The following is a 25,689-nucleotide window of genomic DNA, read 5'->3' as shown; positions in this document are numbered from 1 at the left end:
TTATCATATGTATCTATATTTATCCATCCTTATTGTTTGCGTTGAAATACAGTCAAAGTTGTAATGAAAAAGTGCACTGAGAATATGAATCTTAAATACTGGAAAACGAGCATTTACCAAATAATTAAATGATGATGATGATGATGAAATAATTAAATGATGATGACAATGCATAATATAATGTTCTCGTCAATAATAAAGACACAACATTTACTTAATTTTACATACTTTGGACAATTAAGTTGGTCTTTTTTGTTAATTTGAGACATTCAGATGCATTCTACAGTTACACTAATAAAGTAGGCCTTTACATATATATAACAACATATAACAAGCCTTGCATCATTTTGCAGCCCGATCATCCAGTTCGTGTTAAGGCCTGCGCGCCGTGAAGGACTTTTATAGTTTTGTTTGTCAAATTGAAACTCATTAGTATAAGTTGACCTGTTTCTGCCCTGACACGGCTTCTGGCCCACATTCCGCTGATGATATGTAGTCACGGTACAATCACAGTCAGTCAATGATTGTCTACATATGGTTCGGGTGTAAAGGATGTTATCTTGTCTTATGATGACGGCACCGCTCCTCCTCTGAGCTTCTGTATAAAATACCCCAGGACCCTGCAGTGGTTTGGGCTGGGTAGATTTTTTTTTGAGAAGGTGAGGACACATGGGCACTTGGTTGTGGTTTTCGTCAATGCGCTTGTCTCCAATTAATCTCATTCTTATGTTACAGTAATCCCCTGAAGTTTGTTGGAGATGACCAAGCTCACACTCCTTGCAGGTAAAGCACAATAAGGCGTTCATATGTCACGCAGTGGTACAGGTGGAGTTGGTATTTCTCTGTAGTGCAGTTAGTGGAGATTTAAACAGTTGTTTCTGCTCATCCATGACCAGCTCGGCTCGTTTTAATCAAGTGGTCCACAGCCAATCCTCTGTCAGTAAAAGCATGTGGTTTTTTTGGTCCTAGATGTGTGTTTTGTCCTAATTTAGTTTAGGTTTACTCTATGGCAGCTGCAGTATTGCTCAGTTCAGAACCTTAAACCTACGTATAAAGTAAAGTATTTCTGAAGAGGTAGAATATTTGTGATTGAGACCGCCTTCCATGGGTCATATTAGTGTTTAAATCCTCTTCTCTCTCCTGCAGGCTTATGCCTGGTGCTATGTCAGCTGGGTAAGAACATTTACACACTTTTGTCTTTAAAAGTCTCTCTACTGATTTGTATGAATCCTTCTGAATGAATCCTTTATGTCCTGAAAGGCTCTGCCACTCAGATGGTGTGCTATTTCACCAACTGGTCCCAGTACAGGCCTGGTGAGGGGAAGTTCCTGCCTCAAGACGTGGACCCTTTCCTTTGCACCACCTTGATCTACGCTTTCTCCATCATCAACCATGCCAACGAGCTGGTCACCTACGAGTGGAACGACGACGTGCTCTACAAGTCCTTCAATGGCCTCAAGACAAAGTGAGTGGAGACAGTTCTGGCATGAGAAACTTCTAAAAGCACAATGTCAACAGTCACAAACGTTTATAAAGATAGCTTGTATGACAGGTTTTTACGATTTTCTAATTTTGACTTTATTTGGTGTATTTATACCCGTTGTACATGTAAATTATAGTTTTAGACCAATCGAGCAGATATTTGTGGAGAACAGTTGAAAAAGCTGTAGTAAAAAACAGGAAGTGACATCACACTCATTCCAGTCAAAGTTTACGCATAATTTACTTTTTTCACCCTCTAAACGTTAATTCAACAAAATAAAGGTTCTCTTATATATATTTTGATTGATCAATTACAAACAGGAAGTGAAATTATAAACCTTTCATATTAGCTATTCTTATTGTTCAGCAAAATTTGAACTATCCATCCATCCATTTTCTACCGCTAGTTCCCTTTCGGGGTCGCGGGTGACTGGAGCCTATCCCAGTGACTTCGGGCCTTAGGCGGGGTACACCCTGGACAGTGGCCAACTCGTCACAGGGCCAACACAGAGACACAGACATTACAGACAGCTATTCACTCTCACATTCATTCACTAGGGTCAATTTAGAGTCACCAATTTTGCCTAACACATGCATGTCTTTGGACGGTGGGAGGAGCCGGAGAACCCGGAGAGAACCCACGGTAACACGGGGAGAACATGCAGACTCCACCCAGAGAGATCATGTGATGTTGGTCTGGTCCAGGAATTGAACCCATGATCTCCTTGAACTATATTTAGCTTAATTGCATTTTAGTTCAATGTGTTGTCCGACCTGTTGTAGGAACTTTAATGGTTTAAAGATGCAAAGAACAGTATCACTTAAACTGCTGTTGGTTATGAAGAAATCCTACAACAAGAAAGTAAAGTGGGATTAACAAAACAACGTAGATATGACACAACGTATCATTTTAACCCCTGGATAATTGTCTTTTCATTAATAATTAACAGGAATCCTCATCTGAAGATGCTGTTGGCTGTAGGCGGATGGAACTTCGGCTCCCAACAGTGAGTAGAAATGAACATGACAACAAAGGCGGATGAGAAAAGAGACATCTCTGAACTTAGTCTTGGTGCATGATCCTAGACACCAGAGTAAACAAGCAAACATGTATCTTAAACTAGCTGTGTGACAGAAGTCCTCTTCTCCACAGGTTCTCCATCATGGTGTCCACTCCTGCCAACCGCCAGACCTTCATCCAGTCTTCTATCAAGTTCCTGAGGACTCATGGCTTTGATGGTCTGGACTTGGACTGGGAGTACCCAGGAGCACGTGGAAGTCCCCCAGAAGACAAACAGAGGTTCACTCTGCTGTGCAGGGTCAGTCCACTCAAATATGTTCAACAATACTTGTTTTTGTATGTGACTTTATTAGTTATATGTTTTTTATTTTGTCCAGGAACTTGTCGCAGCTTATGCAACAGAGGCTAGTTCAACAGGTCAACCTCAGCTCATGCTGACCGCTGCAGTGGCTGCTGGAAAGGGAACCATTGATGAAGGATATGAGATCGCTGAGATCGCAAAGTAAGTGAAAGAACATGTTGTAAAAAACATTTATTATTTTTATCTTGATTTTTTAAACATTTTCTTCCTTTAGAGAGCTAGATTTTATCAATGTGATGACCTACGACTTCCATGGGACCTGGGAAACGTTTACTGGACACAACAGTCCACTGTTCCGTGGTTCTGAGGACGGTGGGGACCTCATCTACTTCAACACTGTAAGAGATTATAAAAGAGTTGTTTGTATCATCTGTGTCACTTCTGGTGAATTACATTTCTAACATGGTATACCATGGTATACTTATCTGTAGGATTATGCCATGAAATACTGGAGGGACCAAGGCACGCCACTGGAGAAGCTGAGGATGGGCTTTGCCACTTACGGTCGTACTTTCCGCCTGACGTCCTCAGAAACCAGTGTTGGAGCCCCGGCCAATGGCCCCGCAGCTGCTGGACCTTACACTCGTGAGGCTGGATTCTGGTCCTACTATGAGGTACACATGTCGTTAACACATCCACAACGTCCACAAAGGACTAGTGCACTCTAGTAAAATAAGACTGAACATTTTGTGTGCTGTAGATCTGTGGATTCCTGAAGGGCACAAATATCCAGTGGATTGAAGACCAGAAGGTTCCATATGCCACCAAAAACAATGAGTGGGTGGGATTTGACACCAGGGAGAGCTACGAGATTAAGGTATGAGGAGTTTCTTTTATGTTTTAAAATCGATGGTAACTTCAGGACACGTTGAGTTTACTCTGGCTCTTTGCACAGGTACAATATCTGCAGGAGCAGAAGTTCGGAGGGGCCTTTGTGTGGGCTCTGGATCTGGACGACTTTGCGGGACGTTTCTGTGGAGAGGGCAGTCACCCTCTGCTCTCTCACCTGCGCAAACTTCTCAACATCGGTATGACATAACAGGAGCCCTGAATACACATGGCCTTACTACAATTACAATTATAGCTTTGTCCATCGTTTACTTGTACTTCACATTTCACGGTTCAATTTAGTTGCTCACATGGATGAATAGGTCTTAATATAATGGTAAACAATTAATTGAATTGTATAAAAGAACACAAACAAACCTCTTTTGCTGTTGAAGACTTGCACTAGGCATAAGCTCAGAATCACAGACCCCAGAAAAGTTTGAATTTGTAGTATTTAGTATTCGTCCATGTCCATGATCAAACATTCTCTCCGTCAAACGCAGAGCTGCCTCCGCTGCCTCCCACCACCACCCGTGACCCCAACGCCACCACCCGTCCTACCACCACCACCACCACCACCACTCACGCCCCGGGACCGGGCTTCTGCAACGGCAAACCAGACGGCATTTACCCTCACCCCGACAATAAGAACAGCTTCTACATGTGCGCCGGGGGCCTCACCCACATCCGCCACTGTGGAACCGGCACTGTCTTTGACGACAGCTGCAAGTGCTGCATCTGGCCAAAGGTCTAACAACATTATTATTATAGAGAGAGAATTCTGTTTTTGCTCATTGCCATTTGTTGTATATTCAAACATTCAAAGTAAGAATTATGCGATGATGTCTTAGTAGTTTTGCTTTCACACGCTGGTATTAAACATCTACTTGGAATGTCTTTGGCTCGTTTTGCTTTTTGGAATCTATTTGAAACTAAGTGCTGATGATGACGAAATAAAACAGAAGAATTAAAATTGAACAAGACCAAGATAAAGAACAAAGACAGGGAAAAGTCCTGGTTGTGAAAAAAGGTGTTCTGTACAACACTTAAAGTCTGTATTGACAATTCAACTATAGATATGCTATACTATACTATACTATACTATATTACACTATACTATACTATACTATACTATACTATACTATATTACACTATACTATACTATACTATATTACACTATACTATACTATACTATACTATATTACACTATACTATACTATACTATATTACACTATACTATACTATACTATACTATATTATACTATACTATACTATACTATATTATACTATACTATATTATACTATACTATACTATACTATATTATACTATACTATATTATACTATACTATACTATACTATACTATACTATACTATATTATACTATACTATACTATACTATACTATCTTTATAGTAGTAGTTTAGAGCTTTAGAGTTTAGAGCTTTTCTAACACAACTTCACAACAGTTTGGCCTTTGGGTGCGACTTATTCTCAAGAGCAACTTATATATGATATTATTCTCATTCTTATTTGTTAATTTCACACCGACAACCACAAGAGGGCGCTCTAGGCTCTAAGCGACGCAGAAGAAGAATCTGAACTTCCTCTTCCTCTGGAGTTTGTGGAGTTGTTTAGAAGTGACACAGAGGAAGAAGAATTCAATGGATTTAGTGATTTGGGGTAAAACTGATGCTTTGGTAAACTTGTTAGCATGTTCTTTATGCTATAGTTATCTGAATAACTGTTCATATGTTACGTTAACGTACCAGACACTTACCACAGTTCTGTCTGTGCGTCATGTAGCTAAAGGCGTTAGCGTTAGCATACGTACACCTATTCACCATGTTCTCTCATCTGTTATTATTTTAAATCATATCAAATACATTTCCCCAAAAATACGACTTATACTCCAGTGCGACTTATATATGTTTTTTTTTTCTTCTCTATTATGCATTTTTTGGCTGATGCGACTTATACTATATAAATACAGTATTATTAAGAAGGATGCTGTTCACTGTCAGTCATGTTAACACAAAATAAGTGAGGTATTTACAGTTTTCTCAGACAGTTCAGGCATTGACGCTAACTCATGTGTTAAATACAACAAACTCTCAGTTATGAGGTTCAAGTTTTGGTGCTGGGACATTATTAAAACTGTTAAACTGTTAACTTGGGAGTACTAGAATCACACTAGAAACACAAACACACACATACAAGCAGTCTTCTAAGGTTTCTAAGATTCACTGACAAAAGACAATAGACCAGAAGTGAAATACAAAAGACCAATAAAATGCGAAGTAATGTAAAAGAACAAAAGTTTGAAAATTACATCAAAACTGTATCAAGGATCGGTGGCCAAAAATCAACATAAACGATAAATAGAAAAGGTAAAGGTGAAGAAACTACCAAAACAAACTATATTAATAAAATGTACAGTGACACCCGCATGTTTGATTGTAAGATGATGATAAAAAAGAAATACATCATGATGGATTCAATGAGATTTTGATATTGAAAATGGGGAAATAAGACGTTTGCTTTTGCTTTTCAGGTCGACACAATAAAGAAGCAAAGTTTAAACATTTAAGCCTGTTATATCATATCACGTTAGCAATTACACAGCAGCAGGTCAGGGGATTAAATGCAGCTCGTTTACACCACAAATACTCAAAAATAAGCCAAATTAGAGCCAGTTTCTTGTAACACAAACTCAATTTTATTTGTTTGAGTTCGTATAAGCAGAGCCTGCGGGGACGCTCGTGACAATGACGACAAATTTGATATCTACCACCAAATAATAAAGGTGTGATGGGCGAGAGCTAGAGTTTCTCCGACAGCACACAAGATCCGGAGGACGCTTGACACATTAATGAGAATAATTGTCATAATTTGTCACCTGAAATACAGTTTTTTCCCCCCACAATGAATGAGGTATTGCTGTCATTTTCGTGCTCTTGACGACGCGTGTCTTTGCCAAACGCACAAATAAAACACGCCAAGTTTAGCCCGTGGCAAGTCTTTTGTCATACGTGTCTGTAACTGTGAGGCGCTGTCGACAAAGACATATCAGCGTTACAAAATCTAACATTTCTTCTTCCTCTTTTCACCCAGAGCATCAGCATCAAGGCTCAACTGGGGTACGAGTGATATGTTCATTGCATTTGTATTCATCATAGCACCGGCCATTATGGATGTCACTTATAGCTGTTTAAATCGCTGTTTTAGAAAGTATTCTGTGGATTGGCCCTCTCATTAACAAGGGCATTCTTTGACAGCAGAATGATGGTGTTTGTGTGAGATGTTTGGGGTGTTTGGGGCGGTCAGTGCTTTAGCCTCTCAGCAGAAGGTCACAGAAGGTCACAGAAGGTCACCCTGTCATCCAGACGCATCCGTTGTACTTTATCTGCACAGAAAAATGAGCAGATTAGTGACAATACATTTCCTTTAATTAAAACATTTACTGATTTATTTTAGGCTGTTAAAAATCATGCATGCGAGAGATTTTATTTGATTTATTTGAATCAGGACAGGGCATATTAATTGTGATGTGTCGGCAACAGCTTCGACATAAATATGCACAAAGTTATCCAAAGGCAGGTAAAAAAAAAGAAAGAAAGCAGTAAACATTGACATAACTGCTTGACTTAACAGGACATTAAACATTAAATCTAACCGACAGCAGACACGTAGTACATCCAATAATCTGAGGCGTTACAGAGAAAACAGAGGTCACACTGCAAATTACATAAAACTAAGCAAGATTTATTCACTTAAATCTAGACAAAAAAATCATTCAACTCATTTTTTACTAATTAAACGCTGTGTAAGATTTTTTTTTCTTATTTAGTTTTAACTGTAGTGTGTTTTCCATAATAAGAAGTTTTTTATAAGAGTTTTATAAGAGCTTTTCTACAAGAGTGTTTTTTTTATAAGTTATCTGCTTTTTATTAATTACTTCTGTACCTACTCTGTGTTGCAACATTAAAATTTCCCCATCGTGGGACAAATAAAGGCTTATCTCATCTTATCTCATCTTATCTTATCTTATCTTATAATGTTGTGCCTCTGATAGACACTTAGTCATACGCCTTTGTACATCGCAGTTAAGTTACTTATACTTATTCCAGTATTCATGTTAATGTACTAATAAAAATCCAATAAAGGTGGAGGTGCGACCCCATTTAGAACTTTAAAAATGAGACTGGATTTAACTAAAGGCGTCTTGTCTAGTTTTGTTAGTCTTGAGGGGCTTCAAAGTACTTCCATTTGTCCGGGACCGTGTTGTCAGTTACATAACTCCCGACACTTGCTGTAGGCCATGTGAAGGTGTGAAGGGTTTGACCGGTGAGCGTGTAAGATGAGCTGAGTGATGCCACAGATGCAGCACCTGAACGCCTCACACCTTCACTCCGACGCCTCCACGCGATGGCGGGATGCTGGGGCCCGCTCGTGCTCCTGCTGCTCGTCCACTCCAGTAAAGCTCTGCTCTATATAACACCAGGAGTCTGTCTTTATAATCACAGAATCACGAATGCTTTATTTGATTTTCCCGCAGCCACCGCGTTCAAACTGGTGTGCCACTTTGCAGACTGGTCCCAGTACCGGACGGGACAGGGCCGGTTTCTGGTGGAGGACATTGACCCGTTCCTCTGCACGCATGTGGTTTATGACTTTGCTGTCATCGACCACAACAACAAGCTTAAAGTGAACGAGTGGGTCAAGAAGAGTTCCTACGTGGCGTTTACTGGACTTAAAAACAGGTAAAGAATAAGGCACTTTATGATGTTTTATAGATAATTCATCAAATACAAACGCATTGATATCTGTTTATAGCTGTACAATTATTTGAGTAGCCTAATTTGTATATTTAAATGTTTAGTAGTCCATCTATTGTTTTATAATAGATTTTTTAAAACGATATTAAAGCAAGAAATGTGAAGTTTGTATTTGACTCGAGCACAGTATTCCCCACATACTCTCATAATAAACAGATATTATTACGTGTATGTTTAATTGCACCGCCATATACAAATACACTTTGATATTTCACTGTTTAGTACTACTATCTTTTTTCCCAGAAACTCTCAGTTAAAGACTCTACTGTTGGTGCGAGAGGCGCACGCCGTTGACCCGCAGTAAGTGCATGTCTTCCCCTGCTGGCCGTGTCGCGCCACTGCACTCACCGCTTCCATTATGATTGAAATGAACAGATTTAATTGGAATAAAGACAATTAACCTTTGCAGAGATCAAGACAAATCAAATATGCAGCAGCTGAGTGTTTGTTTTTGTTGTTGTCCAGGTTTAAAAGAACTGTGTCCACTGCGGCCGCGCGTCAGACCTTTGTCCAGTCGTCGGTCAACTTCCTGAGGACGCACGACTTTGACGGTTTGGAGTTGAGCTGGGATCACCCTGGAGACCATAAATACAAGTTCACTCAGCTCTGTAAGGTGCTATCTCCGCTTCCTCCCGTTAATGCCACTCGCTGCACCTTTTAACGAGTTTGAACAAAGACATACACATTAACGTTATACACTTATTTTAAAAGAGGACCAGAGACAGTCCAGTCCTAAAACATCATAATTAACAAAAACAGCCAGAAACATAGTCGCATCAGGAGTAATCAGGAGTGTCACCTGATCGTCTTCATGTTAGATGCCATAGCTCGGTCAGGCATGTTCCGCAGTACTGCATTTGCATTATTATATCCAGCATTTATTCAATCGCAGGTGTTTTTATTGCTCGGAAAAAACAAAGCATCAGCATCAGCAGTATTAAGCTTCTGATGGGTAAAATAAAGGTTGTAGTGGATATATATTGTCATTAGTGATAAGTGCTGTGCATTTGGTGACCCTACATCCAATATTTAAAAAGCTGTTGAAGATTCATTTTCATATTACATCATATTTCATCAATAAAACAAAGGTTCATATGGTAAAACAAAGGTTGCTGTGGTGTCTATCATGGTGTATTTATTGTTTTATTCAAATTGTAGCGCTCTATTTGATGTTCCAATCCAGCTATAAAACCTTTCCATTTTGCTTTTTGATGACGGTCCCTAAGCGCTCGACTGTCCATTCGGAGCAGTCTGAAGATTCGATGCCCCCGGAGCCCACTGTACACTCTGTGCCCTCTGGAGCCCACTGTACACTCTGTGCCCTCTGGAGCCCACTGTACACTCTGTGCCCTCTGTAGCCCACTGTACACTCTGTGCCCTCTGGAGCCCACTGTACACTGTGCCCCCCGGAGCCCACTGTACACTGTGCCCCCCGGAGCCCACTGTACACTCTGTGCCCTCTGGAGCCCACTGTACACTGTGCCCTCTGGAGCCCACTGTACACTCTGTGCCCTCTGGAGCCCACTGTACACTGTGCCCTCTGGAACCCACTGTACACTCTGTGCCCTCTGGAGCCCACTGTACACTCTGTGCCCCCCGGAGCCCACTGTACACTCTGTGCCCTCTGGAGCCCACTGTACACTGTGCCCTCTGGAGCCCACTGTACACTGTGCCCTCTGGAGCCCACTGTACACTCTGTGCCCTCTGGAGCCCACTGTACACTGTGCCCTCTGGAACCCACTGTACACTCTGTGCCCTCTGGAGCCCACTGTACACTCTGTGCCCTCTGGAGCCCACTGTACACTGTGCCCTCTGGAGCCCACTGTACACTGTGCCCTCTGGAGCCCACTGTACACTCTGTGCCCTCTGGAGCCCACTGTACACTGTGCCCTCTGGAACCCACTGTACACTCTGTGCCCTCTGGAGCCCACTGTACACTCTGTGCCCTCTGGAGCCCACTGTACACTCTGTGCCCTCTGGAGCCCACTGTACACTCTGTGCCCTCTGGAACCCACTGTACACTCTGTGCCCTCTGGAGCCCACTGTACACTCTGTGCCCTCTGGAGCCCACTGTACACTGTGCCCCCCGGAGCCCACTGTACACTCTGTGCCCTCTGGAGCCCACTGTACACTGTGCCCTCTGGAGCCCACTGTACACTCTGTGCCCTCTGGAGCCCACTGTACACTGTGCCCTCTGGAACCCACTGTACACTCTGTGCCCTCTGGAGCCCACTGTACACTCTGTGCCCCCCGGAGCCCACTGTACACTCTGTGCCCTCTGGAGCCCACTGTACACTCTGTGCCCTCTGGAGCCCACTGTACACTGTGCCCTCTGGAGCCCACTGTACACTCTGTGCCCTCTGGAGCCCACTGTACACTGTGCCCTCTGGAACCCACTGTACACTCTGTGCCCTCTGGAGCCCACTGTACACTCTGTGCCCTCTGGAGCCCACTGTACACTGTGCCCTCTGGAGCCCACTGTACACTCTGTGCCCTCTGGAGCCCACTGTACACTGTGCCCTCTGGAACCCACTGTACACTCTGTGCCCTCTGGAGCCCACTGTACACTCTGTGCCCTCTGGAGCCCACTGTACACTCTGTGCCCTCTGGAGCCCACTGTACACTCTGTGCCCTCTGGAACCCACTGTACACTCTGTGCCCTCTGGAGCCCACTGTACACTGTGCCCTCTGGAGCCCACTGTACACTCTGTGCCCTCTGGAGCCCACTGTACACTGTGCCCTCTGGAACCCACTGTACACTCTGTGCCCTCTGGAGCCCACTGTACACTCTGTGCCCCCCGGAGCCCACTGTACACTCTGTGCCCTCTGGAGCCCACTGTACACTGTGCCCTCTGGAGCCCACTGTACACTGTGCCCTCTGGAGCCCACTGTACACTCTGTGCCCTCTGGAGCCCACTGTACACTGTGCCCTCTGGAACCCACTGTACACTCTGTGCCCTCTGGAGCCCACTGTACACTCTGTGCCCTCTGGAGCCCACTGTACACTCTGTGCCCTCTGGAGCCCACTGTACACTGTGCCCTCTGGAACCCACTGTACACTCTGTGCCCTCTGGAGCCCACTGTACACTCTGTGCCCTCTGGAGCCCACTGTACACTCTGTGCCCTCTGGAGCCCACTGTACACTCTGTGCCCTCTGGAGCCCACTGTACACTCTGTGCCCTCTGGAGCCCACTGTACACTCTGTGCCCTCTGGAGCCCACTGTACACTCTGTGCCCTCTGGAACCCACTGTACACTCTGTGCCCTCTGGAGCCCATTGTACACTCTGTGCCCCGAGGAGCCCACTGTACACTGTGCCCTCTGGAGCCCACTGTACACTCTGTGCCCTCTGGAGCCCACTGTACACTGTGCCCTCTGGAACCCACTGTACACTCTGTGCCCTCTGGAGCCCACTGTACACTCTGTGCCCTCTGGAGCCCACTGTACACTCTGTGCCCTCTGGAGCCCACTGTACACTCTGTGCCCTCTGGAACCCACTGTACACTCTGTGCCCTCTGGAACCCACTGTACACTCTGTGCCCTCTGGAGCCCACTGTACACTCTGTGCCCCGAGGAGCCCACTGTACACGATCAAATAGACCAGTGCGGTTAATGTAATGGTCTAATCCGTCTCAGTGAATTTAAATGATTGACAGGATCTGCTGGAGGCTTTTGAGAGGGAGAGCGCTGGGACGGAGAGAACCCGACTGACGCTGTCGGCTTCTCTCACGCCGCACACAGAAGACGTCATCTCCCTGGATCACTATGAGGTCCCAGAGTTAACAAAGTGAGCTCCATCCCAGTGATTCTAATGCTTGAACGTGTGCATACAATGGATGGATTATTTGAGACAGGGGGTCCAAACTTTTTTCACCGAGGGCCGCATTTAGAAACTTACACGGAGCAATTAACAACCCAAAAATTATGTAAACCATTCAACATTTTGCATTTGACATAGTTTCAATGAGCCTCCACACCTTTAATAAGACTTGGAACATTGATATTAGATTGGTATAACATAAACCTGTCAATTTTACTACTACAATTGACTACTTTTTGTTGTTTGGGCCAACTTAGCAGGACGCCTGAGGGCCACAGTTTGGACCCCCCTGATTTAAGACAATGAATATAAATATAAATGTTTCTGCTGCTGTTATCTTTATGGAAGACTTGATTTAAAGAGTGGAAAAAAGGCTAAATTAAATATGATTTCAGAATTCTGGACTTCATCAGTGTGAAAGCTTTTGACCTCAGCCGCGGTGACGTGACGGCCCACCACAGCCCACTCTACAGCCACGACAACGCCAGCATCGTACTGACTCTTTTACTCAGTAATTCCGAGAGACGTGGGTGTCGGGTGACTCTTTGTTTGTTTGTTTGTTTGTTTGTTTGTTAGGATTTCATCACGCAGTACTTGCTGGACCACGAGGTTCCCGCGGAGAAGTTGTTGCTGGGATTCCCCGCTCACGCGCGCTCGTACAGACTCTCCACAGACACGACACGTCCCGGAGCGCCCGCGAGCGGACCGGCCAATCCGGGGCCCTTCACTCAAGAGATGGGCTTCTGGGCAAACTTTGAGGTAAGACCCGGGTCAAATGTAGCGGCCCAGGGACAAAACCAGGACTGAGGCAGGACTAAAATAGGACTAAACCCAGAACTAAAGCAGAATGATGCCTAATATTATAACATATCATATACTGATATCATCTGAAAATCATTATAGGAACATTTGTTAACATGGCCCCTCTGCCCGTAATGTTACACACATTTTGCTGTGCTTATACTAATAACTGTTGTGTCGGTGCCAGACCTGTGCCTTCTTAAAGGGGGCGTCGGCCTTCTGGATCGACAGTCAGTACGTGCCTTATGCGGTCAAACACAACCAGTGGGTGGGCTTCGACAACCAGGCGAGCTACGGTGCAAAGGTACAGCAGCCGTGCATTTAAACACACACAGATATGACCTCAGATATGACCAGATAATGTGTGTTAGGTGTCGTACCTGAGGAGCCGGCACCTGGGCGGGGCCGCCGTGTGGCACCTGGATTTGGACGACTTCAGCGGACTGTTCTGTGGTCAAGGCAACTACCCGCTGATCACTCATCTGAAAGCAGAACTGAGCAGAGGTAAGACGAGCTGGCACACTGTTGTTCTGCAAAATGAGAATATTAACATTGTTGTCTCTATTTTTCTGTAATCTGTCTTCATTACATTGTAACTACGAGGAAATATAAATATAGTAGTATTTGTGGAAATTCATATTGCCCAAAAAGCATATTACGATAGAAAATTTAAGATATGATATGCAAATTTAACATTAATTGGCAAAATATTATAGTCACAATAATCTTACTGACATAATGTAATACATATCAAATAGAGGTGTTCAATAGCAATGTAGATCTATTGTTAATGCTGTTTAGATGAAAAACAGCATCCCCTGGTGGGCGTACACGCACACTGCAGTTAAAACGCATGTAACATATTTCACTTTAGGATGGTTTGCAGGATTAAAAGCCACAACTACAACCGAACCCCAAATCCTGAAAACCCCAGGCAGCCCCGGGCACACCGCCGTCAGCCCGGCCCCGCACAGCAGCAGTGGGACGATGGGCCCCGGCTGCCTAGGCAACTTCACAGTGGTGCACCCGGACCCCAGTCTGTGCACGGGCAGGGCGGACGGGCACTACCAGATGCAACAGGAGCCCGCCGTCGCTTACGTCTGTGCCAAGGGGCTAGCGTACGTGACAGAATGCCCCAGAGTGCACAGCCGAGGGGCCCCGGCATCACGGGGCGGGGGGCTCCTGCTCGGCCTTCTCCTCACCGGCCTGCTCTGTGTGTGCAGGTGATTTATACTGCGGCTCGACTCACGCACTTTAGGAACTATTCTTATTTATTCTAATGATGTGAAGTACAAAAGTAAAAGTATTGTGCTTAAAGTATTAGTGATGGGCGATACCGCTGACCACAGATGACTGATTATTCGATCCGATACAAAGTAATACCATGGCAAATATTGCAATATCTATTCGATACCGTTACCAAGGGGTTTTGCACTAAAATGTATTGAAACTTCTCGTGATTTAACAATTTTAACCTCTGCCTGAACTCATTTGAAAAGTAACTAAAAGGCGGAAAACAAAGGGTAAACACTATATTAAAAATAGTTTTAACAAAATGTATTAAAAGACTAGAAAATTGCAAGTATCAATATTTTCAGTATTGATACTTTACAGCAGTATCGATACTTGGTATGGACCCGCCCATCACTACAATACACGTTTCACTATAAAATGAACATGATTTATAGTTTGACAGTTTTGGTGACGTTCATAGTTGTACTTCCTGGTTGGACATGAGCAGCAGATGTGACATAGGTCAAAGGTAATTCCATATCTGTTACCTAGCAACCATATTGGAAAACAAGGAGTCCATATACATTTTTTTTGTTAAATTATTATTCAAACAGCCGGAAAAATGTTTCTGTTCGTAATTTGTAGCTGAATTTTGGGCTGAATGTCGCTTATTGATGACATAAAGAGAGGATTCTGTTCATGTTCAACCTTAATTATTTGTTATTGTAAAAAGTACTTCTTAAATGGTTTGAGGGTTATTTTTCCAGCATGTTTATGGTTTTGCTCAGTGGTTTTGAGTTTGATCAAACAGAAATATACATATAAAAGTCTAGAAACATTGAGAAATTGATCAGGTAAAGGTTTTCACACATTTCACTCTTTAATCAAAAACGTTTAATCAAAACGTTTTCTACCCGTAGTTCTACATTATATTTTCATTTTCACCACAAATTAATCGGCTGCATTCATGAGATATTAGAACATGATAAACTTATTCTTTCAGAGACGGGAAACATTTACTTACATTTACTCGTTGACATTTATGTGAATAACTTTGTGTATAAATTGTGTTTCTCAGAGTTAGTTTTCAGACTGCATACTTGAGTTATATTTAGTCTGAAGTACTCTTACCTGAGTACAGTTTTGGGTTATTCTTTCTACTCTAACCACATGTAGATGATATTAAATGATTTAATGAACTTTTGTGTTTCTTGCATCACTCCTTCAGATATTACCCTTTTCTCGTGAAAATACGTCAAATAAATCAGATGCTACGTCCAGACAGTTACTTACGTATAGTTTATTGTACTTTTTGACTTGTACACAAACAATATATTGGACTACTTCTTTGTACTTGTACTTGAGTAATGTTAATTTTATAGTTGGTGATGGGTGGTGAGGATTCATTGATTTCACAATTAGGCAAATCAGTCATTATTTTAGATGTGTCAATAGAATCTAAGAACTCTATAATGAAATACTATTATTATTATTATTATTATTATTATTATTATTATTGACAAGCCTAAACAGACAGAGCGTGTCCAATACTCAAGGAATAAAAGCCGGTTTGTCAGATTTAGTCCTGGAAGTTTGAATTTGAAGTGTTTGATGTTGATGCAATAAAAGACACCATAAAAACACTGGCAATAATAACTGTCTTCATTCATCTATGCACATATTTACAAAACTATTTTTCTTTTCTTTTATTCCATTTCATACAAGCCAACAGTGTCACCCAGACGTGGCTGTATGACAAATGTATTTACATCTCCAGTGTACTAAAAGTGCATCTAACTTAAAGGCTATTCTCGTTCAAGACTAACTTCTTGGTCACTAGGTTAAGGCCTTAGTAGATCCATGCCTCAAAAGGAATTCCCAAGACATCCATTTCCAAATCATCCTGCCCCGCCCACAGAAGACAAGAGATGTGATTTATGTTTGAGATTTTGCACAAAATGAAGAGGACTGGATGGGAGACAAATTAAATCAAGTAATTTAGACCATTACAAGTGTAAGTAAAGAGAGAGTTATTTATTATCAATGACTCAGACTGAGCTGTATATCATTGATGTTTAGGATGGTTTTAAAAATAAAGAAGACCCAGAGCTGGCCGATACGACAGAAACAAAGATTCACATTTTTATTTTTCATATTGATCAATCACGATTAATTTATCTTCATAAAACAAATGGAAATTGCTTTCAATATTCATTTGCTGAACATAAATAACAAGGATTGGCTGTGGACCTCTGCATTGTATTAGGGGCCCCGGAGCCGCACTGACAGAAGCCTGCTTTGTGCTAATGATGTACTGAAGCTTTAACTGTGAGCCGAGCCAGCAATGATTTATTTAATAGTAGCAGCGTTGGATGAAATATTTAATAAAAATACCCTTATTTGGCCTGTACAAAGACCTCCAGGCCGCCAGAGGCAGCACTGCGCCACACTGTGGAGGAAGACTCCACATCTTTCATGACACGTAGCGTCTGCACTACTTTAGCACAAACGAACACTCATTAGACAATTATTGTACTTGTTTTAATCTGTCATCCATGTTCTGTGTTAGATCGACACGTCCCCAGGACCACACATGATCGTGTGTCCGGGGGTCTCTGAGGACAGCTCAGTGACGGCTCCGAGCGCGCGGAGGCTAACTCTGTTAGCAAGAGTTTGTTTACATCGCTGTCCAACATGTACACGTTATTATCGGGGTTATACAAGTACATGTTCCAAAAGGACGAGTACTGCGTCCTCATCCTGGGACTAGACAACGCAGGGAAAACTGTAAGTTACATTTATAACGTCTACAAGAGAAACTCCTCTTATGTCTTAAACATATGTATCTGAAATGACCAGGATGCTGTATGTGGTGATCATCTGTTCCTCTCTCTGCAGACTTTTCTGGAACAAACCAAAACTAAATTCAGCAAAAGTTACAAAGGGATGAATCTTTCAAAGATAACGACGACAGTTGGTCTGAACAGTAAGTTAGATCATGTTATTCCCTGTAGAGTCCTGGTGTTCTCACTCTGATCCTTTGCTTTTCAGTCGGAACCATCGATGTGGGCAAAGCTCGGCTCATGTTCTGGGATCTGGGAGGTCAGGACGAGCTTCAGTCTCTGTGGGACAAAGTATGAACTGTTTCAATGCCACCATCACCATAGCGACAGCCACACGCTCTCTTCACTTACTGATGAACAGCACAATCATGTCTAAAAGGGCGAGCAAACATTTAAACCTAATGTTGCATGGGGAGCAGCTCACTCTTAAGGTACTACCAGGTTTTGAACATCTCTAACATGTATTTATTGTTCAGTATTACGCCGAGTCACACGGAGTCATCTATGTCATCGATTCTACTGACGAAGAGCGACTTTCTGAGTCCAAGGAGGCGTTTGGTCAGTCTCGCTGTGGATCACGATCAACGTTTTTTTCTTTCTTGACTGAACTAAATGCTTTCCCCGCGCTGTGATCCGCAGAGAAAATGATCAGCAGTGAGTCGTTAGAAGGCGTTCCTCTGCTGGTGCTGGTCAATAAACAGGACGTGCCGGTACGTTCTCACACCCGGCACGATTCTGATGTTTTTATTGGATTCTCGCGTCGTCAAATGTTTGTGCTTTCGTTCTTTTGACGTAGAGCTGCTTGTCCGTGCCCGATATTAAAACGACCTTCAGCGACTGCGCCCCAAAGATTGGCAAAAGAGACTGCTTGGTCCAGCCGTGTGCGGCGCTCACGGGGTAAGTTCAGTAGGCAAGGCAAGGCAAGAAAAGTTTATTTGTAGAGCACATTTCATACACAAGGCAATTCAAAGTGCTTCACACAGCAGGAAAAATGCATTCAAATCACAAAGAAATTACAGAAACAGAAATACAATAAAATTAACTAAATTAAAAATTATTAATCCAACTGATTGTCTAAACTAATAAAATCACAAACAAAAGAGAAGAGTGCAAAGAAAAAATCCTTTCAGTCATATGCGCAGCTAAACAAAACTGTTTTTAGCTTAGATTTGAACATTGTCAGAGTAGAAGCCTGTCTCACATCTTCAGGAAGAATGTTCCAGATTTTAGCTGCATAAAACTGAAACGCAGATTCCCCATGTTTTGTCCTGACTCTGGGCACCAGCAGGAGGCCGGTCCCTGAGGTCCTCAGAGTCCGAGATGGTTCATATGGCACTAACATATCCAAGATGTACTTTGGTGCTAGGCCATGGAGAGACTTGTACACAAGCAGAGCTGCTTTAAAGTCTCTTCTCTGAGCCACAGGAGCCAGTGCAGAGACCTGAGAACAGGACTAATGTGATCATACTTCCTGGTTCTAGTCAGGACCCGAGCAGCAGCGTTCTGGATGTACTGCAGCTGTTTTACAACTCGTTTGGAGAGGCCAGTGAGCAGGCCGTTACAGTAGTCTAATCTACTGGAGACAAACGCATGGATAAGTCTCTCCAAATCTGGTTTTGACACTATATTTTTGATTTTGGCAATGTTTTTTAGATGGTAAAAAGCTGCTAATGTTATTGATTTGACGTGGCTATTAAAGTTCAAGTCTGAGTCCATTATTACTCAGTACCGTATTTTCCGGTGTATAAGTCGCACCAGCCAAAAAATGCATAAGAGAAGGAACATATACCGTATTTTCCGGACTATAAGTTGCACCTTTTTTCATAGTTTTGGCCGAGGTGCGACTTATACTGACTTATATGTGATATTATAAGTATATTTGTTATTTTCACACTTGCAACTGCATTCCATACTCCAGTGTAACTTATATATGTTTTTTTCTTCTCTATTATGCATTTTTTGGCTGGTGTGACTTATACTCCGGAAAATACGGTGTATCTATGAATTATGTTTGAGAGTGATCTTAAATAGCGCCATGTGGTCCAAGATTGTGATGTATCGCTCTTCTGTGTGTGTATAACTATACGTATAACTGCATATAACATGCGTATAACTGTGTGGCAGTGACGGGGTGAACGAGGGCATTGACTGGATGGTGAAGTGTGTGGTGAGGAACATCCACCGGCCGCCCAGACAGAAGGACATCACTTAGCACCTCCTGCTGGACCTGAACTGAACTCACATTCCACCTGCGGCTAGAACTGGTCCCATTACCTTCTGGGTTTGTTTGCTGTGACTTTCATCCTCGGGTTCATCGTTACCCGGGAGACAGACTCTTACACGCCTCCTCTGAAATCATGGCAATGACAAAGGCAGTTGTTCTTTTTTATCCCAATTATTCTTTTAAGCTGTTTAATGGTCTACGGTGTTTTTCTTGATTAAATATACACATTTGAAGTACTACACAATTGTATTCGTAATATTGTAGAATTACTGCATCTGTTATGAAATGGCACCATTTAGGCACTTTTCTATATCTTTGGACGGTAACAATTATGAAAAAGCTAATGATTTGCCAATAAAAAGTGATTATATGGAAATGAACACTGCATCAAGTCAGAAATGGGAATTCTGGAGCTGAACTGTCGGTTGTGATGTGAGGGACATTTGTTTAGTCAAAAGAAGTTCACAAATAGAAAATACATTGGAAGTGAGCAGTATGTGAGGGTAAACTACTGCAGGCAACTTCTAAAATAGTTTAAATTATTGAGTCAAGCAAATGCAGTTTGTTCTGAGCAGATAAACCAAAAAACATGAATACACTGTTATGTTTGTGATTCATTAAAATACAAGGGATGACCAAACTACCTTGTATTAAAGCGTGAAATCAATTTATAAAAATGTAATCTTTGTGCAGCAAATTACGGCACAAAATCACAGGTGTAATCCTTCTGTAATTTACTATAGATTAAAAAGATAAACACACACAGAGTTAAGACAACTTTTATTTCCCAAATTGCAAATAAAAAACCTGGTTTGAATCACAATCGTGCCTCACCGTGTGGTACATCAGTGTCACTCGGTTGGAGACGAGTCAGATGACATGACAAAACAATGACAAGAATCAATTTAGCATTAACGAAGTCCTAAGCCCCAGGAAGTCAAGAAGTCAGACCTTTAACTAAACATTAGAATAGTGAGCAGTAACAAATATAGTAAACCAAACAGTGAAGGCTGGGTAAAGTTCAAGTCTACAGTAAAAAATGTGTGCAAAACATTGCATCGACTCACATGTGTGAGTAATCCTTTTGTTTTAGAGTATAAATCTCTAGATGAGTTGTTATATTTATAAGTAGAACAAAGGCTTTTACCTCCAGTAAATAAAGGAGAGTTGACAGTGTGCACCAGACATTCTTTTTAAAGTAATGAGGTAGTAAACCAAGGCAAGGCAGCACAGCACAACTCTCAATTGTAGAAACTTTGAAGGACTTAAAGGAGGATTGCAAAGGCCTTAAACGCAGTAGTGACATCGGTGCTCCAGCTTGAAGTACTCGACATAGATCATATATATTTAATAAGGAATAGTACCACAAAGAGTAGATGTAGACGTCTCGGCCACAGTAATCTAATAGTATTCTGTGATAGTTTGAAGTAAACAGGAGAAGCAATCATCCTAACTATTGCTCTACATTCAAACCAGACTGTCAGTTATTTATGAAAAAGTACAAATGAGACGAGGTTGTGGTAGAACTACAATATCCCTTAGATGTAATATACAAAAACACAACCGTTTCACCATCACATTCTTGATCAGATTAGCTCAATCCAACCGTTGTTTGAAAATAAGGCCGAGCGTTAAGGCTTTGCACACCGTCAGCTTTTCCCTGGAGACAGAAAGAAGCAGCAGCAGCTTGAGGAGGCATCACAACATCACAATCTGGAAGAAAAGACACCAAAACGTGAATACAAAACAGTTTATACAAGATCTGGATACACATCACTTGCTCATACGCCGCTACGCAATCAAATAATATCTACAGTGAATAGTTATTTCTACAACTTAAGGAAGGTAATGTAGAATTGTCCTTTCAAATGACACGCGATGATTTACTGATGAACAATCGTGATGATGTATAGACCGGGTCACGTGACACATGTCGCTGGACGGCAAAACAAAGCACCACGCGTCGTGAAACCCAATAGATCCATGAGTGAAACACTGCCAACACTTCTCCCTTCACCTCGAACACAACCATGAAAACATGGTAATCTCATGCTTAGCATATGGATGGACCAATCAACAAGGAAAGAAAGAAGGCAGTTAATTTTATTGCTTCCCAAAAGCCCCAGAAAGGCGAGCGAGATGGGTGGCTGCGGGGAAGAGACAAAACTGGCAACCGAGAGCCACTGGCAGAATTTCCAGAAAACACTTCTCAAACATTTAGTTTTTTGAGCCAAAGCTATTGTATTGAACTGCAACAGGCCTTCGACACGATTAAAACTGTGGCGTATTCTGCACTTTCCACAGCTGGACTCCATTAACCCGTCCTGACACGAAATAACTGTAGGAATCTAAACTTTTATAATTTTTCATCGCTGTGAAGTAGGACTGACGATTCACCAAGTAATTGTACAGGTTGTGGTAGACAAAGACAGATGTCTGATGGACGGCGATGTTTACCACTGCATATGTTGGCACCATTTTGTTGTGCGCAAGGGTTACTGCTGTTTAAATGATAAAGGCGGAGCCTCCTGTCTCTCTCTGAAACAGAACAACTGAGCAGCGCGGCTACTGAACGTGAAAGACACACGTCTCCTGTCTCGTGTGTTGCTAACTTGGTGTGCTACTTGTAGTATTCTGTAAAGATGTCTACAAAAGCAGAAGGCACGGGTGAGAGTTCCCGTGCACAAGCAGAGCGACCCGCAGCAGAAGACTCAACACACGGCAGTCTTGAATCGACATGAACAAACTTGCAGGCAAATTATAGGGATCCTGCACCAGAACAAGTGCTAAATGTTCTACATACTTAGATAATGTCGGGTTGGCTGAATCGCCTCTCATTTTGGATCAATTCAGTGTAGTTTGTGTCTAGCTGTAGTTGTCCAGTATACAAACGAGTCATGTGACTGCACGAGGTCTATTCTCACAATGGCGGCGCCATTCGTCAACTCTAAAAGTGTCAACTGAAAGGACTTCAAACCATGATTACTATTGCAGCAGGGTTGTGGAAGTTTAAATATTAATTTCAAAAACCTTCCACAGAGTCTGAGAAGATGACATCAAATCCTAGAACGTGAACCCATTACAAAACAGTGAAGACGACAGACAAGTTATGGAAGTCTTTTGGTGTTTTTGTTGTCAAGACAATAAGCCAATCCTTTTTAAACCAGTAAGAGTACAGGCCACACCCACACGCGTGTTTAAAAGTGTCAAATGTAAATCTACGGCAATAAATGACAACTTTGAAGTAAATCTGAGACAAAGAGAGGAAGTAGTTTTGTCACATTCTGAATATCCTGAGTATTTGTACTTTGTGACCTGTTGAATGTTGAACATGTTGAATATTTATTACAGAAGTGGGTGGGTATCTTAAGGGTCAGCACCTTGAGGGTCAGACGGAGCTTACTTGGTCCATCCTGGCCTGCAGCTGGAAGGCGTCGGGTCGGTCACTCGGGTTGACCGCCAGCATGTCCAGCAGCAGCTTCCTGGTGCCCTCGCCCATCCGAGAGCGGCGCTTCTGGGGTATGCTGAGCACCATCTTGGGGTTCTCCAGCAGCGCCTCCCCCACGGGCACGATGCCGCCCGCCCGCCTCACGTACGTCCCGAGCAGCTCGCGCTTGGTCTCCGCGTCGATGAAGGTGATCCTCTCCAGCATGGCCCAGACGATGATGCCCACGGCGAAGATGTCGGCCTTGGCGGTGTAGTGACCCTCCCAGACCTCTGGCGCCATGTAGAAGTCCGAGCCGCACGCCGACGACAGCCAGTACTTGTCCAGGTTGACGTTTTTGCTGTCGTCGTGGTGTTTTTTGCCCCCGGCGTCGTGTCGGAAGCCGGCGCAGACCTTGCTCAGTCCGAAGTCGGCCACTTTGAGGACGGGGGACCCCGACTTGTGGGAGATGAGGATGTTGTCCGGTTTGAGGTCTCGGTGCACGATGTTGTTCCGGTGCAAGAAGGCGACGGCGTTGGTCAGCTGCAGCATGAGGCGGGTGTTGGTCTGTGGGTCGGGGCAGCGGGACAGGATGAAATGGTTCAAATCGCCACCTTCGCAGAACTCCATGACGAACCACAGGTAACAGGGTTCATCGGGGCAACTGAGGACGCGCTCGCCTGAAACAGAGAAAAAAGAGCTGGACGATGAACTACCGTATTTTCTGTACTATAAGTCACACCAGCCAAAAAATGCATAATAAAAAAAACATAAGTTGCACTGGAGTATGAAATGTGGTTGCAAATGTGAAAATAACAAACAATATCACATATAAGTCGCTCCAAAGTATAAGTAGAGCCCCAGCCAAAACTATGAAAAAAGGTAAATATTACAAATTAAATAAAGTGTGTATGAAAAACTGCTTTAATAAAGTCTTTCAAAAATGCTTAATAAGACTGATAATGTGTTTATTGAATCATCTTTTCAAACCCAGGTTTAATTAAAGCATTTGCAAATAAATGTATTGGATAAGCTTTTTTAAAAAAACTATTGGTTTTATCAAAGTTGTATTCTGATTGATTGAGTCATGCATGTTTGAGTAATCCTCTATTGTCCTGCAAATGAGGCTGTTCTCACCTACCCCCTATCCCCACCCCCAGCCCTGTACTTTGCTGAAGAATTAAAGACTCCAAGTGATACAAAATGTCACGTTATCACTTTACAAAAACGTGTAATTGATATGTTTTGTAATTGATCAAAAGACCATAGAAGGTGAAAGTGAAGATTTGGCAGATTTTAAACGTGCACGTGACTAAATTGATTAACCCGTGGGTGCAGGAGCTGGACCTGCTTCTATTACTGAACACTGCTGTTTACAATCAACACAATGTGAAATAACATGATTCTTTACTTATCGTTCTATACTAAGAACATGTGGAAAAGCATAATAACATTGCCTTTATCACGAGTCACGCATCAGAGCCTCGAGACGGCCTCTAATCACGGCCCTAACAACTGTGTCGAAGTGACTCTAAAGGAACAGCGCCCCCTGTCGGCTGCGAGCGGAACGAAAGCCGCGTGTAGAGGTCACGTGATCTAAAGTAGTTCGAAACAGCCGCTGATCACTTGTGTTTGAAAAGATCGATACTGGTGTCGCGCAGCGGGGTCCGAGCTAAACTTCTAAACACGCACGCGGTCACGGGACGCACCTTTGAGGGACGTCTCCACCAGGCGCAGGTACTGTTCGGAGCGCGTGTTGCCGTGGCTCATCTTCTGCGCCAGGCCGTTCCGCTGCAGCACGCACTCCTCCAGATGCACCACGTTCTCGCTCCGCTTCTCCAGACTCGTGAGAGCCCAGAATTCCTGCAGCGCGAGCTCCACGTTCTCCGGCGCGTCGCATCGCAGCTTCTTCACCGCCACCCGGGCGCCGGACTTCGGCGACTGCGCCTCATACACCACGCCGTACGCGCCGCGACCCACCTCCCGCAGCAGGCTGTACCGGGGCGCGGTGACCCGGCGGCGCTCCAGGCCGGGACCCCGCTCCATGTCATGGTTTGCCAGTGCCGCCTCTCCTGACCCGGCGTACGGGGCACACACGGGGCATACCGCGCACCGACTCCGAGAGTGTTACGTGAGCAGCGCGCACCGGAAGCAGCGTGAGGAAGGGAAAGAGGAAACGGCGAATCAGAGCGCACCGCCCACTGATACCGCCCACTTCTGTTCTCCAACCAGGGAGTTAGAGTTTTTTGTCTATAAGAGTCTTGTTTATAATATATTTTCTGTTAAGAGTGTTTTTTTTTCCAAGCTTTTAAAGTTATCTTTTCTTTTACTTCTGTACCTACTTGCGTTTGCAACACCGAAATTTCCCCATTGTGTGGACAAATAAAGGCTTCCATCCATCCATCCATTTTCTACCGCTTGTTCCCTTTCGGGGTCGCGGGTGACTGGAGCCTATCCCAGTGACTTCGGGCCTTGGGCGGGGTACACAAATAAAGGCTTATCTTATGTAATTTAATTCTTATATTTGGCAAATTCTACATTCATAAAAGTACATTTTCGTCATCAGTGTCCCTTTTGCCCCCTGTTCTTATTAAACAAATTGAAACATACTTGCTCACGATATCCAAAAGCTTAAACCAAAAAGCCATATTCACTTGTGAAAATTGTATGTCTCTAAATATTTCTGATGTATGAAATGTAATTGTTTAAGCTTAATCTCTAATGTTGTTGTTGTTGTTGTTGTTTTATGGCGGTTGGCATCCAATTGTTGTTGTTGTTGTTGTTGTTGTTGTTGTTTTATGGCGGTTGGCATCCGAGT

At 43.2% G+C, this 25,689-nt stretch overlaps 4 protein-coding genes across 4 annotated transcripts; 3 read left to right on the top strand and 1 right to left on the bottom strand.

The window, feature by feature from the left end:
* Window positions 1–645: 645 nt before the first annotated feature.
* LOC140365269 (acidic mammalian chitinase-like) lies at window positions 646–4,456 on the top strand. Its single transcript, XM_072451600.1, has 12 exons — window positions 646–659; window positions 736–783; window positions 1,147–1,173; window positions 1,261–1,465; window positions 2,433–2,489; window positions 2,636–2,801; window positions 2,881–3,005; window positions 3,079–3,202; window positions 3,296–3,478; window positions 3,565–3,681; window positions 3,760–3,892; window positions 4,196–4,456. The coding sequence occupies exons 2-12, from the start codon at window positions 759–761 to the stop codon at window positions 4,444–4,446; spliced, it is 1,413 nt and encodes a 470-aa protein (XP_072307701.1). The 5' UTR covers window positions 646–659; window positions 736–758; the 3' UTR covers window positions 4,447–4,456.
* A 3,661-nt stretch (window positions 4,457–8,117) lies between these two features.
* Window positions 8,118–14,374, top strand: LOC140366278 (chitinase-3-like protein 1). Its single transcript, XM_072452943.1, has 10 exons — window positions 8,118–8,166; window positions 8,248–8,452; window positions 8,771–8,827; window positions 8,993–9,140; window positions 12,183–12,313; window positions 12,742–12,838; window positions 12,923–13,105; window positions 13,335–13,451; window positions 13,519–13,651; window positions 14,034–14,374. The coding sequence occupies exons 1-10, from the start codon at window positions 8,118–8,120 to the stop codon at window positions 14,372–14,374; spliced, it is 1,461 nt and encodes a 486-aa protein (XP_072309044.1).
* Window positions 14,375–16,834: 2,460 nt separating this feature from the next.
* Window positions 16,835–19,691, top strand: arfrp1 (ADP-ribosylation factor related protein 1). The gene is made up of 7 exons (XM_072451598.1): window positions 16,835–17,167; window positions 17,279–17,366; window positions 17,432–17,514; window positions 17,700–17,781; window positions 17,863–17,933; window positions 18,020–18,120; window positions 19,348–19,691. Exons 1-7 carry the CDS (start codon window positions 17,075–17,077, stop codon window positions 19,433–19,435), a joined length of 606 nt encoding a protein of 201 aa, XP_072307699.1. The 5' UTR covers window positions 16,835–17,074; the 3' UTR covers window positions 19,436–19,691.
* A 561-nt stretch (window positions 19,692–20,252) lies between these two features.
* On the bottom strand, window positions 20,253–24,975 carry LOC140365266 (serine/threonine-protein kinase 35-like). The gene is made up of 3 exons (XM_072451597.1): window positions 24,581–24,975; window positions 22,828–23,551; window positions 20,253–21,160 (listed from the first exon to the last, which is right to left on the bottom strand). Exons 1-2 carry the CDS (start codon window positions 24,915–24,917, stop codon window positions 22,836–22,838), a joined length of 1,053 nt encoding a protein of 350 aa, XP_072307698.1. The 5' UTR covers window positions 24,918–24,975; the 3' UTR covers window positions 20,253–21,160; window positions 22,828–22,835.
* Window positions 24,976–25,689: the final 714 nt, after the last annotated feature.

Source organism: Eucyclogobius newberryi, unplaced genomic scaffold (genome assembly GCF_026437365.1).
Source record: "Eucyclogobius newberryi isolate DKJ021-1_F unplaced genomic scaffold, fEucNew1.0.hap1 SCAF_19, whole genome shotgun sequence".
Lineage (NCBI taxonomy): Eukaryota > Metazoa > Chordata > Actinopteri > Gobiiformes > Gobiidae > Eucyclogobius > Eucyclogobius newberryi.
This window is presented reverse-complemented; position numbering and strand designations above follow the sequence as displayed.